The sequence below is a fragment of the Drosophila ananassae genome, chromosome 2R, assembly GCF_017639315.1.
Source record: "Drosophila ananassae strain 14024-0371.13 chromosome 2R, ASM1763931v2, whole genome shotgun sequence".
Lineage (NCBI taxonomy): Eukaryota > Metazoa > Arthropoda > Insecta > Diptera > Drosophilidae > Drosophila > Drosophila ananassae.
The window spans coordinates 17,828,979-17,855,493 of NC_057928.1; the positions used below are offsets into that span (position 1 = coordinate 17,828,979).

The 26,515-nt window shown below is 44.3% G+C and overlaps 1 protein-coding gene across 5 annotated transcripts in view; it reads right to left on the reverse strand.

The window, feature by feature from the left end:
* The window catches only part of LOC6493110 (DNA N6-methyl adenine demethylase), a 91,192-nt gene extending 66,765 nt beyond the window's left edge, over positions 1-24,427 (reverse strand). For 2 of the 5 annotated variants that reach the window (XM_032454293.2, XM_044714376.1), the window contains exons 1-4: positions 23,748-24,427; positions 15,178-18,092; positions 14,642-14,782; positions 9,424-9,441 (exon numbers count right to left, since the gene is read on the reverse strand). In XM_032454293.2, coding sequence (XP_032310184.1) covers positions 9,424-9,441; positions 14,642-14,782; positions 15,178-16,872 — 1,854 coding nt within the window. In that variant the 5' untranslated portion in view covers positions 16,873-18,092; positions 23,748-24,427. Of the gene's footprint in view, positions 1-9,423; positions 9,442-14,641; positions 14,951-15,177; positions 18,093-23,747 lie in introns of all 5 variants that reach the window. The other 3 variants (XM_032454291.2, XM_032454294.2, XM_032454292.2) reach the window with 3 other exon arrangements.
* Between the last annotated feature and the right edge of the window lie 2,088 nt (positions 24,428-26,515).

Here is a 26,515-nt window from a genome sequence, read left to right on the forward strand (position 1 = left end):
GATTTGTTACACGTAATTTAGATGCGAAATTTTCAATGTCAACTGAGAGACTGCCTGGCTTTCCCCCCTTTTGTGCTTCGTCCTTCGTCCTGCATCAGTCACCCCCTCGATTTTGATTTGGGTTGGTGCGCCCCTTGAGATGTAACCGTTTTGATATGTGCTAAAAAGCTCACTTCACAAATTTATCAAGGTCAAGTTCAGAGGGGGACTGTTATTGTTTGTTGAGGTAGCGGCGGAAGGCGGCGGCGGAAGCCACAGCCCAGAAAATGAGCCAAATGAGAGCGGAAAAAGGTAAATCCGAGCAAGGACCATTTGCTGACACAAATAATTCAGCCAGGACTGAAATATTTACACAGTAACCGGGGGGAGCATTGGAATCTTGTGCTTAATTGAGGGGATTAATCAACTATTGGTCCTTCGAGGCAGCGTGTACTGTCCCTTTGATGATTGCAACACCAGAGACAAAGAAACTACTGGACCCCTTTGAAAGTACATATTTTTTAATTCGCTTAATTAAAAGCCATCCCACAATAAACAAATGCGGGACCTTAATCTGAACAAGCAAGGACAGCTGCAAGGCCCCAGGAGAACAGAGCAGATAGCTCCAGCACCCGACTAATTAGTTATATTTTCGGCTTGTGGGCTTGAGGATGAGTGGCAATGGAACTGCATTAGCACCCAGGACCGGGCAAGGATAATGGATAATGGAGTCCGGGGTGGGGTGGCTCCTGCGGCAGCTAATACTAAGGATGGGAAAGATAGAAAAGTGAGCAAATTGAAGCTCATGGAACGGAAAAGGAGAAAAGAATTAATTTGAAATTCCATTTCGTAGATTTAATTGAGTTGAAATCAAATTAAAAGCAATTTATTTTCAACCCTCATTGCGAATTTTTTTCTTGTCTCCCTTTTCAATGTTCAACGCACACGCACGCACTATCCTCCCATCCTCCCTGGTCCACTCCACTCCACTCCACTCCACCCACTCTTCCTCCTCCACCCACTCCTCCTCCTCCTTTCTTCTCTTTCCTTTCATTTCTTTTATTTTTGTTCAACTTTTTTCTCAGTTTTTCCATCGTTTCTGGTATTTTTCTAAAAGTGCGTGGTCCAGGGCTGCTGTCTCTCTCTCCTGCCACATGCCTGCCACACGGGAGGAGGGGTGCCACCGAGTGGCAGAAAAATTCACCAAGGTTTTTGGGGTTGCAAAAATTTCAACGCCTGCATTGCCAAGAAAATCGATAAAAATGTGCCGGTGCTGCTGCTGTTCTGTTGGCTCTGAAAAAAAAAAAAAAAAACCAGAAAACTGAGTCCTCGACCCTGGGATATGAGATATACGAGAAGTATCTCTCCCTCTATCCCTACCTCTATATATCCCATTTGAAATGCACTTTTTGTTTTGGTCCGTATCACCGTGTGATATCGCATTAATTTTTAATTCGTTGCATGAAATCCAGAGCATGATTTATGTATTTTTCGCATTTTTGTTTGTCGCCCCAGCTCGAATCGCAAATTAAAAAGCCATTTCGGTTGCATATTCCAGCAACGACCAGCGCGACACGGCCACAAAGCTGCAAAAATGCAAAATGCAAAATGCGGGCTAGAAACTTTTCGCATCGACTGTGGCCGTGTTGGTCCAACAAGAAATGCAAATAATGTCCCAAAGAGGGGGCGTGCCGGAGCGCTCAAAATTGCATTTAAACCCACCGCCGAGTGGTTCTTCAAAAAAAAAAGTCTGACCATTAAAACGCATTAAATAGATTGTTGAGCTTGATTATTTTCAGGAATTCTTAATGCTCTCTCTAGACGGTTCTCTATAAAAATTATACACAATATTCCTTAATGTTTAAACTTCTTACTATAACAAGTCTTTCATTAGAAGCTATAGACTCCAGTAGTTGTATTCCTTCCCCCTTTAGAATGTCATATTCTTCAAATTGAAATTATAGCTAGATCCTTGATATCCCTAATTTAATATAAATATTGAAGGACCTTACTCCCCAACTACATTACCACATTCGACTGCATATTTAATTGATTTTCGCAATTACCTAAACTCAAATGGTAAACTGGCAAACTGGTAATAGAATTTACGGACTCCTTCAGCGCAAGTTTCAGCGAGCAGGGCATATAAATTGAAAATGAAATTCAACAACACGCTTTGGCTCTACAAATGTTGTTTAATTTGGCAGCATCAGCTAGAGCAAAGTTTCGCAGCAGCAGCAGCAGCAGCGGCAGTTGCATGCAACAGCAATGGCAGTGGCAGTGGCAGCTGCAGTAAAAGTGGCTTTTGTACGTGCAATGACCTACCAACACATAAAAAATGCAAAAAGTGGCAAGGCAGGCGAAGGCACGAATCGCGCGCTAAAATATGCAAAAGGACGATGAAGAGGATGCCCAGGATGGCAGGATGGCAGGATGGAGGATTGGCAGGATGGCTCTGATGCCAGTGCCAAAGATGTTGCCTTTGCTGCTCTGCAGCATGCCCCAAGGCAAAAGTTTCGCAGCACCAACAACAACTCAATTTGCAGCAAGGACAAACTTGGGGATCCTGGGGGCTCTGCGGGTCCCGGCTTCCAACTTCAATAATAGTCAAGTGCAGTGAAGCGTTTTGCCAACTGCAGCACTCCCCCAATCCCTCCTCGGGACAAAATCAAAGCCCGACTTCCTCCGCAATTCTCTTCATTTTATTTGCACTCGTGCTTTGGCATTTCTCCTCCTGCCTCTGCTCCTTCTGCCCATTTTATATTTTTTGTCGGTTTTCGGTTGCTTCTATTTTTGTTGCCTCTATTCGTGCAACATCTTTTGGCCAAGCACGCATTTTCCAGCGGAATTCTCGCTTGCCACTTTCACACACAGCTACCGCGCTCGCCACTGCTCCAGGATGTGTCAGAGTGTGTGCGAACTTTGCATTTACCCTTGGCAAGGACTTTTGCAATGGGGGAAAGTATAGCCGCTGTGGAAGGCAGCGCCACGCCAACGAAAGCAAAAAGTTTTATTTGCACAGTTTTCTTTTTCTTAAACTTTTGTTGTGAACGCCCCTTCACTTTTTTTTTTTGCTTTATTTTTTGCTTTTCTACCACCCAGCATAAACTGCTTGCTTGCAATTTGCTCAAACAAGTCTAAATATATATCCCTATGTACCGGGTGGCACGTATATGTGTCCAGATACATATGTACATCTGCAGGAGAACATGTACTCGCGACAAAAGCTGCCGCAATGGCGAATGTAAAAAGTGTAGCATGCTTTTGAGCGCTCGCTTAGAAAATTTCCCTCCACTTGCTTAACTAAAATGAGGGAAAATGGAAAAATTTTTATAATTAACAGCCACAAAGTAGCACAGCCATAAGATGCAAAGCATGCTTTTCGCATCCCAGCATCGGCATCCTATCAGGGCCAAAGAATCGACGAGGTGTAGGTACTACTAGGATGTGGGGATTGCAAGGAATTGCATTTGGGGCTGTGTATTTTTTCCGTTTTCTTCCCTATTTTTAGGGTGACAAGCCAAGCAAGACTTCTGGTTCCGAGTCGTCCCCCCCGGGATTCTAGATTCTGGCCAACTGGGGCGGCCTGTGAAATGCAAATATTTATACCAACTACTTGAGAGCGACTGCGAGTGGGGGAAAACGGCTAGAAAAGTGCGTCATCCTTGGGAAACAGTGAATATCAATTAAGTGCCACCGCAAGTCCTGACACTTCAGTCCTCAATCCGCAGCTCAAAGGGCCTTCGTGGCTTAAATTAGCTGTATTGAAGGACTCCCTCCCCCTTGGGCTTTGATCTTCGAGGATGTTGCAATAAGTGCTAATTAATCCATGACTTCCAGGCTTTGAACTGAAATATTTCTCTCACTGTACCGTCGAGAGGGTTATGCTCTCTGAAGATCTAAAGCGTAAAAGGTAAAAGGAGTTCAGCGGGTTCAGCCAAGAAGCCATTGCAGTGCCTTCTTTTCTTCCTCTTTGTTCTTCCGTACGCAAAGTGCGTAAGGCAAAAAGAACGTAAGAGGAAGGTGGGAATAGGAATGGGGATGGGGGAGAGGTGATGTATATTTGCACATGTACCGTTAGCTCTAGCTGCTGTGCGTGTTGAGTTTGTTATTTCGCCTCCTCTCGAGCTCTGCCCACTCCTTTAGCATAAAAGCGTGCTGGGGAGCGTGTGTGCGTGTGGGTGTGCATATTTATGCGTATTTGTTTGCATAGCTGATGATGTGCCAGCAACAACAGCAACAACAGCAACATCGGAACACTTTATGAGTGCGTGCCAACAACATTTCCCCCTGGAGTTCCCCCCTGGAGTTTAACCCCTTGTTGCCCACTCCCCTCCCATGCTCTTCTAGTATCCTTTAGGGGCGCCATTGCAATTAGAAAACTTGCGTTGCAACTTGTACTTTTTTTGCTGCGCTTGGTGCCTGCAACTTGTAATGCAATGCGCTGAATTGTTTTGATATCACACACACACACACACTCACTCGCATACAGATGCACAGATGGAAATGCTAAGTGCAAAGTCCTGCTCAAAGTTTTGAAGCTACACTTGAAGAAACTATTTCAAATTCAAGAGATTTTAAAACAGAAAATGTGAGAAAAAAGGCATTATTATAACTATAATCTTTAATGCCTAAAATCTCATAGATAGCTCTCCATAGATCCTTTCTTTCAGTGCCTCCTTTACGTGCCACGAAATTCTTTCAGCGCATTTCATGTTGCACGTTTCGGCCATTGTTGTTGCTGCTGATTCTGTGGAGTTTTTACTTCATTTTTTTTGTATTTTGTTGTGTTTGTTGTTGAAAACATTTCTTTAATTTTTTTGCGTTTCTTTCGTTTGAGCTCGAGTCTTGACTGCAAACCACCCCCACGTTAGGGGATGTTTATGCGCGGCAGGACTTTCGTACTTTGGCAAATGACTTGACTTTGGTCAGAGAACTGAGACCAACTTTTAGTTGTTGGCTCGCCAGGCTAAGAAAAAAGGACAAAAAAAGTAAAGCTGAAATTAAATTGATTTTTTTTCTTTTTCATTTTTCATTTCGTTTCCTTTGGAACAAGTCAAGCGGGAAAAAGACGAGCAGAATTCATATATTTCTGGTCGGGTGAAGCCGAAACTGAAACAACACTCCCAGAGATCCCTGGCAACTCTTTCGCACGGAAACAACAATTTATTGTTTCAATTATATTTTCAATTTGCGCCGACAAACAAAAAGTCCGCCAAAATGCAAAAAGGCTCTCAGCTATAAATAAAATAAATAGCAAACGAACTGAAATTTGTTTTCTCTTTTCTGCCATCTTTTTTTTGGCTTTGTTGTTTTTGGCCAGGTTTATGCGCGCAATGGTGGTGAGTATAGAAGGGGGAGGTGGGGCAAAGTTATTGAAAGTAAACATGATAAAATAAACTTTGCACACAAAAAAAGAGCGAGAGTGGAAAAAATTGTATTCCACTTTTTCCTTGTAATGCAGGCAAAATTGTCTCAAATAATATTTAAAGAAAATTAAATTGAATTTACGGCGGTTCCTTGTTGTCGTCCTTTTTTCTTCTGTTACTGAGAGGGGCTCGAGGGGGTGGCATGGCGGAAGAGAGGAGGCAGCAAACAGAATGATAAGCAAAAATAATCAAAAATCGATTTGGAAAGTGCGTCCTGTCTCGCTTTCTCCCGCTTGCTTTGCTTTTGCTTTCTCTTTGTTTTTGTTGTAACAATATGCCAGCGTTTTCCATTTTCCATTTGTATTGTTGTTGTTATTATTGTTGCTGTTGTCAAAATGCAATCATGTTGTTGTTGCTTTGTTGCTGTTTTTTTTTTACAGCTTGATAGGCACTTTGTAAGCAAAGCACAAAAATAAGAAAGAAAAAAACACAGAAAAGAACAACAAGCAACAGAACTTTCTCCGGGAAGCATTTGAAAATTGAAATTGTTAGGCGGTCCTGGTCCTGGGACTGTTCCGCACTTTTTATATATTTTTCTGATTTTGATTCACTTGACTTAAACGGATTTGGGCCGGGCCCGAAAGGAAGTGGGTAACAGGAATGTGCCAGCAGAGAGCAGGAAGCGAAACATTGCCAGCCAATGCAGGAAATGTTTCATATTTAAATTGGAATCGGAGAGGGAGTTCCAGATTTTTCCAAATCTCAGCCACTCGAGCGTAATCCATAAAATGTAATATTTGATTCAATTCTGAGAAACACTCCTTTTCGTATATTTGTTCTGATGAAAGGACACTATGTCCTCGAAAGTATGCTATATCTTTGCCAATATACATAAGATTCTTGAAAGGAATACCTTAAAAGAAATTAAGATCGATTCCGCAACGATCTGCTTCAAAACCTCACAACTATTTTTCAAATCGATTTTTGGTAATTTTTCCTGAAAGGAAACCCCTTTCTTGAAAGGAAGTTCTGAAACTGCATATGAAGGACACAATAGCTCCAACCGAAGGCCATATCTCTGCCAATTCTCATCCGATTCTTGAAAGGAATACCTTAAAAGATTAATAGATCGATTTCCCACTCTTGGAAAATCCTCCTTTTATTTTCGATTTTTTGCCAGTTTTTCTGGTGCCTGCCATCCGAATCTTCCAGATAAAATGAAAAATTCATACTCCCAGTTGTAAACAGCCTCGAAGCCAGTTACCACTCGGCACTTTGGCCCTTGTTTAGTGCCCCATTTAGCTGACTTCTCAGTCATTATTATGTGCCAAAGGCCTTCAGCAATTAGTAAGTTTTGTAACCTGCTGACCCTCTAAGCCAACACAGTTAAATACACCCATTTAAATAAGCGTGTGTCTGTGTCTGTGTATCTATGTGTATCTGCCCGCCTATGGCTGCATTTAACCCCTCGGAAACTGGACTAAATGACAACCGTTTCCTCCGACTCTGACTCCGGCCTGCCGTGCCAGCCGGGTCCCCGGGTCCGCCCCCTCGATTCCTGTCACTTTTCCCGGCAGTTTGCTTGGGGTGCGAATTTGCTTAGTTTGTCGCGCAGTTAGGAATAAGCTGTGAAAAGGGTCCGACGACGAGTCGGTCAAGCTGAAAAATGCGCTGCAATTGCACCTTGCACTCGGATACAGCGGCACAGCAATTGTGCACTGAGAGAAAAAGGAAGGAAAAGAAAAGGGGAGTACTAAGGTTGTAACTCTCATTCTAGGCTTTGTTCTACACTTTTAACTTGTCAGATAAATATCTGCCAGATATATCTCTTTAATGATTTATTTGTTATTTATTTGTATTTCTCGCAGTGCACCCTTTACCCTTTTCGGCCATGCATCGGTGATATTTAAATTGAGCCAGCGGGCAGTGAAAAATTCCAAGGGCCAGGGCAAAAGGGTTAAATGCACTTCAAAAATAGAAAAAACAAGAAAGGAAAGCTAACTTCGGGCGGAGCCGAAGTTGATATACCCTTGCAGTTCAGTCGCAGTCCGCTAGGTGGCGCCACCTAGTTTAGCGGATTTATTTTATTAGATATATAGCGGATCGTTTATAGTCGGCCGATCCTTATGAAAATTGGCAGATCAGATTGTTTTCCCCAAAATAGAATCTGTACCAAATCCCATCTTTCTAACTTAAAAAACACCAAAGTTATGCCAATTTCGATCGTTCTATGACAGCTATAGGATATAGTCGGCCGATCCTTATGAAATTTTGTACATAAGATATTTTGGTCAAATATAACATGTGTAGAAACTCCCAACCCTCTAACTTAAAAAACACCAAAGTTATGGCATTTCCGATCAATCAGTTATATGGCAGCTATAGGATATAGTCGACCGATCCCGGCCGTTCCGACTTATATACTGCCTGCAAAGGAAAGAAGGGTGTGTGCAAAGTTTCAACTCGATAGCTCTAAAACTGAGAGACTAGTTTGCGTAGAAACAGACAGACGGACAGACGGACAGACGGACAGACGGACATGCTCATATCGACTCAGGAGGTGATCCTGATCAAGAATATATATACTTTATAGGGTCGGAGATGTCTCCTTCACTGCGTTGCACACTTTTGACCAAAATTATAATACCCTCTGCAAGGGTATAAAAAGGGTTCCACGCTCCTAGGACTCTGGCTCGGGTATCCTTGATCTATTTGAGCTCTGTCTCTCTTCCCCACGCTCAGCCTCTCTCTCTCTCTTTCCGGAGCTTCTGCCGAGCAGTTGCTGTGGCAATTAGCGCTGGAGTTCGGTGTGTTGCCTTGTTGTTTGTTTATTAATAAACAATAACAGCAACAAATTGCTTAATTGCTGTATTGCCGTATTGCACCTGCCCCGTGGCAACCCTCCCAGCCCCCCTCTCCCACTGCTGCCATAATGCTTCAACGGCCCCGGGCCTCATTACGGAATGGATTTTTTGTCTCATTAAAAGAGAGCGGGATGGAAACAGATTTTGCACTCATTACGGGGAAAAAAGCGAGACCAGGATTCCAGCACCAGTGCTATGCGGTAGTTTTGTCCTTTAACTATTACAAGGATACTCGGTCGCCCCTCGCACTTTCTTAGCCTTGCCGTGCCGCCCCATCACTGCTGTAGAGTAGAGTATGTATGCAAATTGGCATCGAGTATACGCAGCGTGTTCCGTGCGTAATTATATAACATTAATTTGCATTCAAGTTGTCCCTGTTTCTGTCTCTGTTTCTGGTGCTTTTTGTCAGTGATGGTGCAATCAATGCAAATGTACGCGGTGCTGGCAGCTTAACGAGGATGTGAACATTTATTTATTAAAACTTAACAACGCTTTATGATCAGCGCAGATTTATATAAATGTGCGGACCGTGGCCCGGCTGATTGTCGTCCGCAAGAACAACCACCGGTGGCAGCAGCTACTGCTTCTGAATCCAAATCAGAATCAGAAGCAGTAGCTGCCACAGTAGATCAACCCGACTGCCACAACCATTATCCACATGAGCGCAGAATCAAATCAGTTTTTACAAAAAAACAACAAAAGCATTCAATTGCTCAGACACACAGACCGACACACTCGAGCATTTTATTATTTAATTTATGCAGAGACTACAAAAAAAAAAAAGATGGAAAATCTGCTGGTAAAAAAAGAGCACCGAAACCACCACAAAAAGTACATACATAGATGAAAGATACATTTGTATCTGTATCTGCATAGTCCAAACAATGGGAATCGTGCATCCGAAATAACATTGGTCACCTAAAACCCCGATTCGCACAACTACTGGATGTGGAATGGTATTCCCAAGATATAAGATACAGGAGGGAAAACATTAATTTGAATATTACAACTCTATCTATATCCCTGAAAGGATATACAATTTCATGTCCAATCCCCCTTGGAAAATTATCAGTGTAATCTCCTGCACAAATAGTTCCCGGATTAAACAAGATTAATCATAAATATGCATTTGCCCATAATTATAAATTAATAATCATTTAATACTCGGGCGAGTGAAAATGTAATTAAATGAAATGGTTGTGTATACGTACGTTTTTTGCTTTGGGTTCCTGGAAAAGAAAAAAAAAACGGGAAATTAAAATAAACCAACTGTGAATGTAAATAAGCTGTGATGCATGAAATAATTAGCAATAATTACAAATAAAATAAATCATGTATCAATGGCTAGGCGCCATCCAAAGGGGGGGCTATTAAAAAAACTTTATAGAAATGGTATGGCATGGTAAATATTTGCAGGGAAGGACAGTGAGTATCAAAAAATAAGGACACTAATTGGCAGGCAGGGCGGAATTAATTTCCACTCCCCAGGGTATCAGAACTGAAAATCCATTAAAAAAAATCCAATAAAAGAACAACTCCCCAAAAGCCTCATATTAAATTGTGGTTTTTAAGTTATGAATTAAATTTTGGCAATTAAAAGACGCACACAAATCCCAGAAGCAAGTCCTAAGCGGCTTAAAATAATATAATAAATACGAACAAAAAATACATGCATCGGTGCTATCCGCTCGAAAGGATGTCAGGACGAGAGGACGACAGGACGTGCGGGCATGCGAGTGTGCGAGTGTGCGAGTGTGCTGGGCATGAGGCTTAGGTATTACTCCTAGATTTGGCTTAGGACTCTAAACACAATGCTAGCAGATGTGCAGGGAAGCGTGAGTCGCAGATGTTCCAGCAGATGAATATGCAATACGAGTTCGAAATAAAACAACGGAAGCTGTGAGGAATTTTCAATTGAGTTTTGTGGACAATCTCTTCACACAAGAAACAATTGTTCACCAAAATGAATGTGAATATATACCAAAAATCAAAGTAATCATAGCTGGTGATATCGAGCTTGTCGAGAGTCGGCAATTAAAATAAATAAAAGAGTTCTCCCCCATTTATTACACCCTCTTTTCTCGCTGTGCATATTGGAAACCCAAAACAGAACTTCATCTGCCAGTCGAGGCAGGAGCATTGAACTCAAACTCAAACTCAGAACCAAAATTTCGGGATTCGAGTTTGTGAGGCATGCCTCGGAGCATCTTTGGGGACTTATCGAATGACAAACGCACATATTGCTGCCTATAAATTGAATGATTGAAGGATAAAGCGTTGTCCTCCAGGGGAGTTGAGGAGGGGGCGACAGTCGTGTGCCTGGCCAAAAGCGACAATTAACCAAAAAGACATCGTTTCTGCCCCAAACATATTTTTCAGACTTGGCCATGCACAAGGAGCTGTGGCGAAAAGGGTACGGCGATAGCGCTGAAAACCGGCAAGGTGAGTGGAGGGAATGGGGAGCGCGGAGTGCGGAGTGCCAGGATGAAAGAGGATGCCCGAGTGCAACTGGATATGCCAGGAGCACGACCACGACCACGACCGAGTATCAGATTGCACAACATGCTCATAATGAAGCACATCCACGACATTATCATCGGCAACTTCATCATTACCGCCATACGTTGCAGTTATGTGTAAGTGAGTTTGTGCGAGTGAGTGTGTGTGTGTGCATTATCCTGTTTTCCAGGAGCTCTCAAGCCAACGTGTCAAGCCAAACCGACACGGAGAAAAAAGGTTTCAAAGATAAACAGATCTCATATCTGATTTCTTACGATTTCTGATGGAATGGAAGATTTGAAATAGCTCGAATTTTTTAAGAGAAAATGTGTTATATTGAAGTCTTTTCTCTCAGTGCACCTTCCACCTTGACAAGTGCTCTTTCTCCGTGGCTTTTAGTGAGTGTTTGCCAAGAGAGTGTGTCACGATTGTGGAATGTTTCGGTGCTCCTGTGTGTGTGTGTTTGCCTTCAAGTAGGAGCATTGCACTCGTCCTGGCCCAAAGAACTCAGGACCCAGGATACGACGAGTGTTCCGCATATGCATGTGCCAGTATCAGGACATTTCGTATGCACGAGGCGGATACCTTTAAGTCGCTTTGGCTTGAGATGGCCGATGTTTAGTGACTGCAGTGCATTTGCTTCAATGAAGTTGGAGCGCAACTTGAATTGAAAATAAAGGCCAGAATAAGAGAAGAGGGCTTCAGGGGGGGGGGATAAGCCAGAGTCCTTCTGTGTAGAAAGCCATCCATGGACAGTCAATCACTCAAACCCCGGACAGACTCCAAATGGACTTTCGGGGTTGATTCCTTTGGCTTTCGGCAACTTTCCTTTCACTCAGACACTTTCAATATTTGCTTCTGCCCGCTGTGTTGGTTCTCCTTTATTTGTGGAAGCTAACAAGAAAAAATCCCAGAAAAAATGTTCAAATTTTAATGAGAAAATTCCTAAGAAAAAACTGCATATTTAAAGAAAGCCAGCGAAGGAAAAAAAAATACTAATAACACTGGCAGCGACACAGGAAATATCCTCTCAGATAGGCCCGTCCGATGGGAAAGTAATCTGTGGTGTGGGTGTCCGTTTTCCCGGCAATTCAAATAGCCAAGTTAATGACTTACGCCCGGAGGCCCTTTCAGCTGATTTGTGAAAGTAGAAAAAATAAATTACGAAAAATATTAAGTGAAAAGTGTGATGAGTGGGGGCTTTAAAGAGCTCCGAGCCAAGTTCATCTTGCCGGAATTAAAGACCCTGTCGATGAAAGAAGATACCGCAAATAAAAGTTGAAAAGTTGAAGAGTCCATTGATCCGAATTCGATGGGAAACTGCAGAATGAAATAATTCACGTAAAAAATTTATGGCAGCCGCGAATGAAGAACCTGACTGATTCGAAAAGAATCGGATTGGCGAGAGCCAGCTGTGAAGGCCAAGGCGAAAAAAAAAAACGCGAAAACATTGTCATTATAAAGTACACGGACAATGGCATAAATATATGACTACCGACATGAGTAATTTTGTGCTACACACTGTGCTACCAATTTTGGGGCAGAAGTATAAGAAAGGAGCTCTCTAGTCTTCAAGCTTTTTGAGTCTTGGGACATAATTATAGAAATTAAAAGTATCTCCTAGTCTGCAGACTAGTGTATCTGTCCCACTAGCCCAGCCACATGGAGGCAGTTTGGACAACGAAGTCTCTGATAATGATGTTGCGGAAGGCGATGATAAAAAGGAAGATATAAAACTAAAGCGTCAATTGTCTACCAGGACGATGATGAATACAAAGAGGAAGAGAGCCAGTCGGGACACAGAAGACACAAAATTGGCGTTGCGCTATCGCAGCGCGTATCTTGTAGATACAGATACACCCGGCCGTTCGTCTGTCCGCCAGTCCGCCAGTCCGTATTGACATGTCAACTGTTGCTCCTCAGAGTGAAACTGCGAAATTTACAACTTTATCTATGTGTGTCGTCAATGGACACAGCTGTGTGCAAGCTGGGGGAGAGGGGGTGGACCGGACCGGGGCAGAGGATGGGGTAGGGGTACAGGATAGGGGATCGGGAATCGGTGATCGGGGAAAGCGGTAGAAGATCTCTGCGTGCCATTTTCTCGTTTGACGGCCTTTTGTATCTCGTAGTGCGCCCGCTCTCCTCGGTCCTGTCAACCTTAATTGTATTGCTGCCATCTCTTTCCACACAACATAGCCCCATCTCCCTCTCATCGTCAATTTTTTTTGTTTCCTGTTTGCAGTCCGCTGATCGCGGCACTCGCTTATTTATTTATCTCTGTCTGTCTGCGTTTTGTATCTGTGAGAGTGTTGGTGTTCTGCCTGTTTTCATTGTATCTGTGTGAGTGTGTGTGAGAGTATCTGTGTGTGGTGGCAGGCGAGTGTGTGTGTGCGATCAAAAGCCGCGTTTGTAACTTGTGAACATCTGCTCCTCGACGCCGGCAGCAACGTTTGCTTTCCTTTTATTATTGTTTTCGTTGCCTCGTTTCGTTATTATCGTTTTTATTATTTTTGTTTTTCTTATTTTATATAGCACGGCATATTGGGCCGATCTTGTTATTATTTACGGACGTCTGTATTTGTATACGAGGCTGTTCTGCGGCAATATGGAAGGAGGCCTCTTCTGTCAATATTAGACACATTTCAGGGAGTATTTCGGGGAGTTTTCAGATTTGGCAATCAAGACTATATAGGGGTTACTTTCGGTTTTCAAATAATTTATAATTAAAACAATCCCTTCAGGAAAAACAATAATGTCTAGGATATTCAGGGGCAACAACAATCCCTAGAAGACATCCCTTGAAGACATATAACCTAGATATGAAGACATTCTCTCCATCATCGATCACTTGAGAACTCCTTAGAGGTCCTTGGGCCATTGAACTTGTTCTCGAAACACTCCAATCCAGCCTCTCGGGTGACGACATGCTGGGCAATTTGAGATTCCTGCCGCCGCGCACACATCTGCAACCTGATTTCCAACCGCTCACAGGACACGCTCAGCCTGCGGCAGCGGCATCTTAAGTGATTTCGCAGCGAATGTATCTCGAGGATGCGAGGATGTCGGATCGCACGGCTCACATACTCAGATGCTGGGATACTCGAGTGCATCGCATACGCAGGCACTTAAGCACAAACACACACATCCCCCAGCCCAAGACCCATTCCCATTCCCATCCCCATCCCCAGACTCCATTTAAATTTCCAGGCCTCTTATAGTAGGTTACTAGTGACAGAGGGAGAGGGCGAGAGACGGGCCGAAAGAGACAGGATGTGTTGGCACTTGGCCGCGGAACATCTGTTGCGCTGACATAAATCCTGAGTGACTGACCGCTGGTGCGAAAGACCGCGAATCTCGAACCGAGAGTCGAATGTGCATGTGAGTTGTGGATGCGAATCTCGTGAGCTCTCGACTTGCCCGCCGGCTCTCGTTTTGGGACAGAAACCAGTTCTGCCCGATTCCCAGCTGCCCGTTTAGCCACAATGGGATATCTGAGGGGTTTCTTAACAAAATTAAATCACAACCAGCTATATTTTGAGGATTAGGTTTATATTATATTATTTGTAGCCTTAGGATCTATGTCCTGTATTTATCGATATATCATCTTAGACTTCAACAGCTTTTGAATTCTTAATAGAATCCTTCTTGAATTCTATAAAGTTAGTACCTAGAAGGTTAAGATAAAAGACTCCCTAACCATCTTTGACCCAGGCTTATCCTATCTATTTTAAATACTATCTGAAAGTTATTAATTTAATCCTAACTTATGCTTTTATTTCATCTTGATAAGTTGACTATTGTCACCTGCAACTTCGAAGATTTGTATCTTAAAAATGAGACCAATCCTACCACTGTATCTACCAATTTCATTGAGTAACTTTTGTCTTGCTCTGAATGAATACGAGTTGGGAACTGGGATGGGAGACTTACCTTCTTCTCGGTGAGCTTCTCGCAGCGACGCTGCTTGCAGATCTGGTGGCTCTTGTCGTTGCGGCAGGGGGCGCACTCCCCGCAGTTGTCCTTCCGCTGGCATCCTATGCACTCGCCGCACCGCTTGCGCTTCTTCTTCGACTGAAAGAGAGAGCAGGAAGAGGAGTTGTTGTCGTTGGAGTGGTTGTGGTGTAGGTTGTGATTGTGGTTGTGAGTGTGGGTGGTGGGTGGTGGCTGTGGCAGTGGCAGTGGCAGTGACAGTGGCATTGGAGTGAGTGTGAGGGGTGGTGGCAGACGACGACCGTAGTCCTGTTAATCGCAGCGGTTGCCAGTTCGCCCCCCGTTTCCCTAACGCTCAAAAGATAGGTGGGATTGTTGAGAACTAGGATCAGAAATATTCATGTCTCTAATGGGTTATCCTTATTCGTAAAAGGATATTCACTAAAGGATTTAACAAATCATATTTGTGGCAAGTTCCGATCTGGTAAGACATGATATTTCTGCTCCTCCCACAATCCCACCTTGAGGACACTTACCTGCTTGTCGCATCCACTGGCGTTCGCATCATTGCTGTCGCCCATTCCCAGTGTGCTCAGGGGACTCTTGAAGTTGGCGGTGCTCGAGACGGCGTCCACCTGGCCAGGATTACTCGGGTCGACGTCCATGCCGCTGGCCTCGCTCTCGGCACTGGACTCGAGCGAATTGGGCCTCTGTTTCCGGCGTTCTTTTTTCCGCGCCTCCAGACGGGCGATCGGCGACTGGAGCAGCTTCTCGGCCTTTACCGGGGTGGTGGTGGTCGGCGTGGGCTGGGTGGTGTGCGGCGTGTGGCTGCCACTCCCGCTGGCCGTCTGCGGGTAGCTGGTGTTGCTGTTGCCGTCGAACGAGGTCGGCGTGTGCATGCCCATGGGAATGGGGTGCGGCTGGTGGTGCTGCATGCCGGGATGGTGCATGCCACCCGCTCCGGCACCTGCAACTCCACCACTGTTGCTGAGATCAAAGTCCTCCTTCTTGAGCAGCATCTCGAAGTCGGTGCCACCGGGCTCCTTCTTCACGCCCAGCGGGGCGAATCCCGGATAGATGGGCAGTTCGCCGTAGGGCGTGGCATATCCGCCACCGGCCGATCGATGGTGGTGCGGATTGAGGGCGTGGTGGTGGGCGAAGGCATTGGGCGGCGGTGGGGCCGGAAAGCTGCCCGCCGAGGGGGGCGTGATGCTCGTCTGCAGGCTCGAGAGCTGAGTCAGCGGCGAGCCCACGCTCATCATTCCGGGGGAGCTGACGGAGATACTGGCCGGCGACATGGCCACCGTTTGCAGGGCGCTCAGCGAGGCAGATCCTCCCGATCCTGGCACTGACCCTGGCCCTGATCCTGCTCCTCCGGCTGCTGCTGCCGCAGCCGCAGCTGCTGTTGCCATCGGCACCGGCATGGGTGTCCCATCCGGCAGGAGTTGCTCATTGAAGCCATGGAACTGGCTCTGGAACGAGGGCAGCTTCGAGAAGGGCTCAAAGCCACTCTTCAGATGATGCTGTTGCTGTTGCTGCTGCAGCTGCTGTTGGTGTTGTTGCTGCTGCTGCTGCTGTGGCTGCTGTTGCTGTTGCTGCTGGGGCGGTGGCTGACCCGAATCCTTAGATTCCATTTCCCAAGGACGCGTGTAGCTGCCGTTTGAATTGGAATTGGAGTTTGAATTCGGGTTGCTGGAGTTCGTGTTCTGAGGATTCACTGAGGCGGAGGCGGCGGAAATGGCATTGGCATTGGCATTGCTACTGCCATTGTTGCCGTTGTTGCTGTTGGCAGCACTAGCATGATTGCTGCTGTTGCCGCTGCTGCCCAGAGGCGCTGATACCGTGGGCGTGTCACCGTTGGTGTTGCTGTTGCTGTTGCCGTTGGTGGTGGCCGTTGGCTGTTGCTGTTGCTGCTGCTGTTGCTGTTGCTGATGTTGCTGCTGCTGCCTGGCATAGTATTCCCAGTGTTGCTGCTGCTGCGGCTGATGGTGTTGCTGCTGGGGATAGTGCTGCTGGTAGTGGTGCGGATGTGGGTGGTGGTATGGACTGGTGTAGTGCTGGCTGAGGCTGCTTAGCTGGTTGAGGTGAGTGTTGTGCAAGCTGGATACCGTGGCCTCCACAGACGTGGCTGCTGCCGCTGCTGATGTTGCACCCGCTGCTGCGATATGTCCGATGTTGCTGCTGTCGACGGGACCGCCAGAGCTGCTCTGGGCTAAAATTGAAGACGCCATTTAAGCTCGCACACTGGCATGGCTATGCAGTTCTCTAAAAAACTGCCAAGGCGCAACGATTTGTACTAATTTTTTTAAATTTCTTTTTAAAACTTTATTTTGTTGGCCAGATTTTTTGTACACTACTTGTGATTCACTTTTGTTTGTTCGATTTGAGGTAGTTTTTCATAAAAATTTCTCTCGCTGTTTTTGTTGGCCAGTGTAACACACTCGAATTTGTATAATACTAGGTTCTAATGTTATATATCGGTTTATATAAGTTGAAGCTACTCCAAGATTTGTATTCGTTTATTTTGAACTCACTGGTTTGCGTGTACTAATGCAATATCGATTAATTATTTTACTTTATTTTATGTTTTTTTATTGTAAAGTGCTATTATATTTAATTGTTTACTTGTTCGTTTTGCTTAAAAATTTGTAAGTTGCTTGAAAACTTTAAAGATTTGTTGTTTTGTACTTTACTCCTTTGTTGTTGTTTTTTGTTTGTTGTAAAAACGGCAGCTATGCAAAAATTTGTTATCCTTTAATTATCCTTTATTTTTGGTTTTTGCTATTTTTTAAGTTTAAAATTTGTAGCAGACTTCGATTTGTTTTGTTTTGCGGTTGGCTTTTAAAAAATTTGTAAATTTGTAATTTGTAAAATTTGTAATTTTTTATTATGCGTTGTTGTTGTTGTTGTTGATAGATTATAATATTTATTATTTGCTGTTGGTGATATTATCAGTTATAATGTCGATTAATATTTGTTGCTTGCTTGTAAATTGATTAAGTTTTGTACTCTGGTTTTAACTTCGTTTCTCAATTGTTGTTTTTTGTCGTTAATACGTTGTCGGGTACAAAAATAGTTGCAGTTTAAAATAATTTAGGTATTATTACTAGTAAATTGTACTTAATGTGTAGGCTTAATCCTGTGGCTTCCTTAAAAATCTTTGTCTTCCGTTTGTTTGTTTGCTTGGGTCCTGGCTTACCGATTAATTAAACATTAGCCCGTTACTCGCTACTGACTTTAATAGTAATAATATTTATGTAGCTACTCCTTTTTAAGTTGTATATTATCTTAATGCATTTGATGTGTTTTTTGTTTGCTTATTTTGGTTTTAAGTTTGAGGCTTTAATTTTGATTTTGGGCCGAAAGGGGGAGATTTTGGTGCTTAGTTGGCTAAAAGAGATATTCCAAAGTGTTTCTTTGTTGCTGTGTCCTCAAATCCTTTGATTGAAAGCTGAAATGACAGAAAAAAAAACAGAAGAGTGGTTAGTCAGGCGTATTCCTGGAGAGATACAGAGTATCCTTGCTGGAAAGTTTCTTATTTCTGGCTGCGTTTTTTATTCACTTTAAACATCTACAAACTTCAACACATAATTATGGTCTTTGACTATATAATGAGCGGCGTTGGCCAAGTCCAAGTCAGCGAGGCAGGAAGCGGAAAAAATACAACAAAAAAAAAAAAACGAAGCAGGGAACAGCACAAAAAATGAGCTAAAGGACACTCACTTCTGGCTTTTTATTGCCGCTGTCGCTGCCGCTGCCACTGCCACTGCCGCGCTGCGTTGTTGCTGTTTTTGGCTTGTAAGTTATGCTGCCAAGTTGGCTTGGCTTTGTAAAGCCCCACACACACACACTCTCACACACACTTGTGAAGCCCTAACACACAGTCACAGGAGCGTATTTCAACGCCGTTGTCATTTTCTTGCCTTTTTTCGCCATTTTTTGTAGGTTTTTTATTCGTTCTCTTCGTTTTTTCCCCCCTCCCCCAGTATCTTTTTTTTGCCTTGTTTTTTTTCTCTTGTATTTTGGCCGGCACAGGTGTACCTTTTGTCCTTTGCCTTTTGCATTTGGCCAGCCAGCATTTCGTTGCGCTTCAGAAAGTTCATTGGGCCGGCGATGATGATGTAGGTGATTATGACGTGTGTGCACTGGGATGTGCCCCAAGTTGTGCGAATTTCTGTGTTTTTTGATGGGAAAATTCATAAATATGCGGCAGTTTAGGTGTTGTAGATAGTGAGAGGGGTTCTGTGTGCATTTTTAATGCCTAAAGGTTGTCCTTAAACATGCCCTTAAAGCTAATCCCCAAACCATTTCGCCCTGACCTCTCCCAAAGCTGGAAAATTATCTATTTAGAACTCCTATCTGAGCTTCCAATTAAAATGGTACATTTTGTGGCAGTATCTCCCTACAAGTTATGCCCCATTAAGCTTATATTCGACTACAATTTGCGAGTAACCCTTGGCACCGTCCTCAACTTTCAGAATTGGGAAACTTTTCGCCTGATTTCGGTTGACAACTCCACTGAGTCATCATCTGGGTGGCATTGTTCTGGCTGTGCAGTTCCTTGAGGTTCCCTCGAGGTCTTCCCTCTGCTGGGTTGCTGGGTTGCAGCACATTGTTGCAGAACGACAATTAAAGTCTGATTATTTTGTCGACTACAATTTGCGTGCTGCAATTGCTCCTGCCCCCGGAATCCGGACCATGCCACAGACCCTGCCTGCCACTGGGTTACTCTGTCTCACTCACATTAGTTGCCATCATCGTTCGCTTCTTCTTCTTTGTTGCCTTCAATAAAAACGGTAAAAGGCCAACGGCCATGCCAGGCAAACCGAAAAAAAAAAAATAATAAAAAATGGAGGAAAAAAAAAAAACTAAAACTGTAGAGAACCTGCAGCAGAAGAGAAAAAATGTTGCAGCTGCCACAATTTGCTGCACTTTCCGTTTTATGCGATTCCGTTTCGCGTTTCCACTTCTGGCCTTCCATCCTGTCCTGTTTTCTGCAGCTGTAACTGCCTCCCCTTCTCCCCACCCCCCACCCCCGCTCTCTGCAGTCTTCAGTCTTCGGTCTTCAGTTTCTTCCCAGGGAGAGTTACGAGTCTTACGCTTGACAAGGCGCGATAAAGATCCTGATCTCTGCGATCCGGCCAGAGCCCGATTTTGCGCGAAATTGGGCCAAAGAGTTGGGAAAATTGGCGACAGCAGCATGTGCAGGCTGCAATTAGTGTTTCCTCTTCCGCAGGACCAAATGCCAAACTGGCCAAAAAGCTTCCCCAAATAATACCGTTTTTAGAACCTTCTCAACAGTAACCATTTTCGCCCCAAAAATAACGGCAGATAACAGCTGAAATTGCTCCCCAGGATTGACACTTCCTCGGGCAGGATCGCCCTCGTTTCCGTTAACCCGACATTGTCCGTCTTGTGATATAACACCAAAAATTATATAAATTACGTGAGTTTACCTAACCTTCCCCCGCTTACTCAATCGGTAATCGAATTCCGAACTTCCCTTATCTTATCCGATCCGACCTTATCGCCAAGCTCTCCACCGAAGTTTCAATGTTATGCATATACAGGGTCTATGTAAGCGGGGATTTCTATTTCCAACTGCCACCAAGTGCTAGTGTGTGTGTGAGTGGGTTAAAAAATGGAGAGAAAAATTTAAAAAAAAAAAAAAATATATAGAAGCGATGAAAGCACGAACAATGACCGCAATTCACTTAAATTTCTTGTTTGCTGCTTACGCTTGATGCAGAACATTTTGCAACATGTATGTACATTGTATAATGTACATACAACATTCCACATATCCATTTTTTTTATTTTTTTTTCATTTCTGAATTTGCAAATTAAACACGCAACCCAGACGCACTCACACCGATACAGATGCCACATGTACAGACCTCCATACCAGTACAAGTTTCTGAACAATGCGTCATTTGGAAAACAAAGTCGCAGTATAGGAACGAAAATGGCAGACGAATCTAGGTGACGGCGAGGGCTGGTTTTTGGGAGTCCATGGCGAGCACTACAAACACACATACACGTTCAGGGGAGTTCCAGCGGAAGAGGAACTAGGTTGCCCGGGCAGAATGGAAGAGCAAGTGAAGCCAGCCATGAAGCCGCAGGAGGAGAAACAGGAACAGGACCAAGGGGAGGTGCTACCTGTGCGTTGTTTGACTTTATATTTGTTCCGAGAGAAGGGAAGAAGTGAAAAAAGTGGAAAATATAGTGGACTTTGAACAAGACTCTAGACTATAAGGATACCCTCTAGATAGCCTTCTTCTTGAAGATTTCCGCTTTATTCCAAGCCTTATCAATTGAGCTTGAGCTTGACTTTGTAGTTTTAAATTATTTCACGTTGGGATTAAAAAACTCCATCAACTAACTTCCATACCCTTTAATCAACAACCCACATTAAGAGGAGGATGCGGAGTATCCTGCCACCACATATCCTGCCATCTACATCTCGCGTCCTGTCTGACTGTCAAGCTGACGCTCCATTTGTGCAAATGAAGTACCCAGCTACTGCCCCTCCTGTTGGCCACTGTATCCCAGCTCATCCGCTGCCATGTAATATTTTAATATGTTATCCGAACATTCTGCGCTTGTTTACAACTTTGGCTCATATGAGAATTGTTCAGAGTAGTTTGGCTAAATATTTATTAAAATTTGAGTCCCAGCATATTGCAACAATCTCGTAAACTATTTCTGGCTGCATAATAAGTTGGTTAGTTATGCACGATATGTTCTACAATTGCCGAATGCTTTCCGCTGCAACTTAATGAATAAAATTTCAAAGTTTCGCAAGGGGTGGTGCCCGCATTTCAGTTCGCATTTCAAGAAGCCCTAGAAGTAGTGCTGCTTTGGGTTTTATGCTCGCTAATTAAATTCTTATGGAGGGGATTGACGCCTTGAGAAGTTCTCCAATAAAAAATATTTTTCTTGAATTAAAATCTGTTAATAAAGCCATGAATCGGATCATGATGCATCTCTCATTATGAATGCCTCCTCCCCCCGGGAAGGCTACCTGAAAAAATATCTTTTTAAATATCTTCCATGGGTTCATTTGCTCGACAGTCCCCCCCCCACTGCTGCTCCACTTCCCAGTCTTCTGTGTGTCACGTGTAAATTGAGTTGTGCCGAAGGTTGGTGGGTTAGGTGGCACGGTACGGTGGGGCAGCGGTGTTGCAGGTGTGGATGAAATGAAACGTGCTGTGCGGCACAATGAAGCCATGCAAGGAACAGCTCCTCGCTCGCTCCTCTGAATGCCTGTCCATGCATACCCGGCCGAGTATTAACCATATATGAATACGTATACGTACGGGTACTTATTGCCCCGCCCCCAGCCGTGCCTCCAGTCGGTCTTGCCACTTTTTCCTCCAGCCCCACAGTCACTTCCCGTGAGTGTGTTGAGATTTACGAGTTTGTCATTTGCGTTGCATGCTTTCAAAGTCACGCACGTTACTGTTAACGAGTGTACCAGTGGGTGTGTGGGTGTGTGGGAGTGTGCTTTGGGGGAGTTCATGTTCGGCTGTTGTTTGTTTTTCTCTAGGTCAAAGCCTTAATTTGCCTGCGTGTCCTTTACCTGTACTCCTGCCCTGTACTCCTGCCTCCGCCTCCATGTATGCCTCGTTTTTCGTTTGTTTTTTTGGCATGTATTTTATGAATGAAAACGCCAAACGGCGGAATGTAAACAAAATCCACGCATACGGTGTTTATGTGGGTGTTTGAGATGCGAGATATATATAGCACCCATGTAGCATCCATATCTGCTAATTCATTGGGGGTATGGCCCGTCCAAGATGCCCGAGATGTAGTCATAAAATTGCAGTAGCCAGTTGGCGGCACATGTGCATCCAACAGATACAGATACAGATACAGCTACAGAGGCAGATAGAGTCTGGTCGCCGTTGAACTTGAACTTCTTTCGCTGCCTGCGCCTCAATTTGTTTCCCTTTATTATTTATCTTTCTTTAAATTCTCTTTATTGCCATGTCAAGGCAGCCTCAGCTCAGCTCCCGAGGAGCCTCTGTCTTCGGGCGTGGGCTGTATCTGTGACTCTGTCCGCAGTTGTATCTGTAGCTGTCCTCCTCCCCGTTTGGGTTCTTTTCGCTTTCTGTTGTGCTTCGTTCGTTTTCTTGCTGGGCTTTTTTTTGGCGCTTCAGCTTCAGTTCAGAGCGCGCCAAAAAAGAAGCCGCCTGTGTCTTCAAGTTGTGCACTCGTGTTTCTGCCGTTGGCGTACGCACGTTACTGTTAGTTACGAGTATCTGAGTATCTGAGTATCTGTATCTGCCTGCCGCCTGGCCGCCTGCCTTTGCCGTTGTGTGTTATGTTATGTTGCTGGCACGTTTTCAGGGAATGGCTCTGCGAATGGCATAACTCTTCAGACTGAGACTCGCTGCCTCAGAAAGCCTGCTGCTTTTTAATTTAAGTTGGCGCAGATACTGACGCGAAAAGTATCTAGCGACCCGAAGATACTTTCTGACAGCCACTGGCAGTCGCAACCAGCAACAGTTTTCGCGTTCTGTGTTGTCATTACTCATTGCCAAATGTTCTTCTGTCAATCTTCGGCAATCCAAGGCGAAAAAAAACAAGTGGAAGTTTGTCTTCTTCCCCCAAACTTTATTATTTTATTTTTTGTTTGTTTTGCTCCGCCCCAGCCTCTCGAATTGCCCGTTTAGATGGCTCTGATTTGATGGGCCTGTCTCCCGACTTCTGGAGCCTGCACTTAATGTAACTTGATCCTCGAATGCCTAATAACAACAATCGTTATCTTGTTTATGTTCGGTCTTACACGTATTTCCTGTGCCCCAAAGATGCGAATTTAAAATGTTTGTTTTTTTCCTCTCGAGAGGTGTATTAGGACTCTCCCCCCCAACGGATTTGTCTTTTCTGCAATCTATTTTAATTAATTGGAGTCTCTTCAATGGGCGAGGAAGTGGCTACTTTTTGGTTTCTCGGAATCACTTCTTATGGGGCTTTTGAGAGCCAATTATGATTGTTTCTTACAGTCTTTTTTTTCAACGTTTGATTAAATGGAATTAGGAACAGAAAAATATAGAATGGAAGTCTGAACCTTGATCGTTATATTCGTAACCCAATTACAAACCTTTGTTGTTAATCCATTTCTCCTGCTGTCCCCAATTGTACTTCTTCGACAATGGCGAGTCCTGGCAAACTATAGTTAGTCCTGGCCAAGTTCCTTATCCATTAGACCGTTGGAAAAGCCGCAAAAACCGCGCGAAAAACGAAAGTTGACAATAACAAACCGCGACGCGAAAACGAAACGAAAGGAACGCAAAAGTAACAAGCCAAGAGGCAGTAATTAGGGCCAGAAACTAAACGCGAAGCTCGAAGTTGAAACCGAGATTGGAACTTAGAACGTCAGATGCAACATCTGCGCCAGTTCTTGTTTTTTGTGGCTTTGATCGTTGGTATCTCACTGGTTCACATTGGTAACTATTTTGTATTTGTGGCGGAAACTGGGGCAAGTTATGTAGTTTTGAGTCCGCGGACTCGATCACATCGAAAACAGAGTGTCTAATCCCAGGATAACTTAAAGATACTCTCTCATGCTTTGGGGAAATCGGGAAAGCAGTCGCACTCGCACTCGTTTCTAGCGCTCGAAAACAGCGACGGCGGCGGCGGTGTTTTGGTTTTGTAGGAAACTTTTCACCCTTCGAAGGATACACAACAACTGTGCGTATCTTTCAGATACTTTTCGGTGTATCTCGAACTGGCGAACACTGGCGAACCAACCCTGTTGGCACAGTGGCAACATATAGCTCAGCGCAACATGCCCGGCCAGGCAGCGACGGGCAGCCGTCGAACCATCGAACATGCTGGCAAGCAACATGTTGCCAGGGGTCGTAAAGGAATAAAGTTTAATTTATTATTTTATTTTTAACATTTGAGGATATGTTTTAATAAATAAATATTTGGTTAAGAGTTAAATTTTTCTCAAAAATGTTTTTAAAATATTATTTGCTGTATTAATTTATCTTGTTGTTTTCTAAATGAGACACTTTTTTAATAAATCTTAACTTATAAAGTTTCATTTTATTTGTTACAAATTTGTATCTTAAAACTAAACTATTAATTTTAAAATCTAGCCAATTTAAAAACTAGTTCGACTCTTCAGTTGTCTTGCAACTTGCGATCAACCCCTCGAACCTCTGCTTGTTGCTGCCTCTGTCGTTGATGTTGCTGTTGCAGTTGCGACTCGTTCGAATGTCCTTTGGACACACACACACAGACAGAAGGATATTTACAGCTGCATGTTCTCCCTCTTTCATTAACACACACATACACAGAGACAGCAACACGGATACGGATACGGCCATGCGGCGTTTGAAGTGCGCTTTGGTTTCTGTTGCTGGTGTTGGTGTTGCTCTTGCTGTTGTTGCTGCTGCTGCTCCTCCTGCCTCCGCTGCGTCGCTGCTGCCACTGTACAGTTGTTGTTCCAATTAAAAAATTTTTTCCCTAGTTTCGCGCGCACAATACGAACTTGCAATCTATGTGCACCACGAGATATTTTCTGGTGCTTTTATTTTTTGCACATTGGCTGCTGTTGCAGGGATTGCTGCGGTGCTTCTGCTGATGTTGCTGCCACTGCCACTGCCGCTGCCGCTGCTGTGTGCTTGTAGCTGGACCCAGGACATGGCCCAGGACCTGGGGTCTGTGTGTGTGTGTGCCGGCGAGTGTGCCATATCCTGGCCGGGCACAGTGCACTGGCTGCCGTTGCCGTTTCGGGATTTGGGTACAATTTGCCTCCTATGTTTTTCACGTTTTTCTTCCAACCTTTTTTTTTTGCCATCCTCTCTTGTTTGCAAAAGGGTTGAAGAGGCCGGGGGGTGGCGGGGGCTGCTGCTGGCTCTATATGTCAGTTGATTTCATTTCACTTTTTTTTTTGTGGGCCGCCTGCAACCTCGTTTCATGGCAACTATTAGTCGAGCTGGGCTCCTTTGGCCGGGCCATTTTTCCCCGAGTTATTGTGGGGCGCCTTTTGATGCCCCACGTTGCACGTGGATGCGGAAAAACAACAGCCAGGCAGCGCAAAATGGCAGCCAGCGAAACCTTGACAGTTGCATTGTATCCTGGCGCTGACAGGCAAAAAAATGGAAGCAACAAAAAAGTTTGCGGAACGTTGCCTATTTGCATTGCGTAATGGAGAATCATCCGTCCGGAGGCGCCCATCCAGTCCCTAGCCCAACCCTTATACCGAGAACACTGACCTGTCCCATGCTACAGCCCATGCCATGCACCGAAAATCCCACGAGGCACACAGATACGAATCTATCTGTATGGGCGACTTGCAAGACCAAGAAACGGAGTAACATCTGCACAAACAAACCGAATGCAGCCGGCTATTTGGCCTCTGCCACAATTTCGAGATAGTCTTTGCCTCACCTACTGGCGATCCGACTCCTAGTTCAGGTTTCCAGCACTCGGGTATCTAGCAGATAGCCACCGCCACAGCCGCAGCAACTGAAAGTTTGCGGCAAGTTTTCTCTTCTTGGCAGAAAGTTACTTCTGTGCGATTTCTCTTGTGCACTCTGCACTCTCTCTCGCTCCATCACACTCGTTTGCTTCTTGCGTGTCCTTTGCGAGGACAGCAAAGGACATTCACATCGCATGTAGCCACAATACAAAGGAAAGCGGCAAAGGAAACCAGAAATGTATCTGACAGTTGCAGCAGTTAAGTATTTGAAAAATGAACGAAAAGCGAGCAAGGATACGAAAAGGCAAAGATATCGTATCCTTTTTTTTGGGAAAGGATATAAAAAGGACTGCAAGAATAGATGCTTCATATTTTTGATTTCATTTTAAAGTTTCCTATTTGATTGCATGCCCCTTGGGTAACTGACGTTGCCCCTC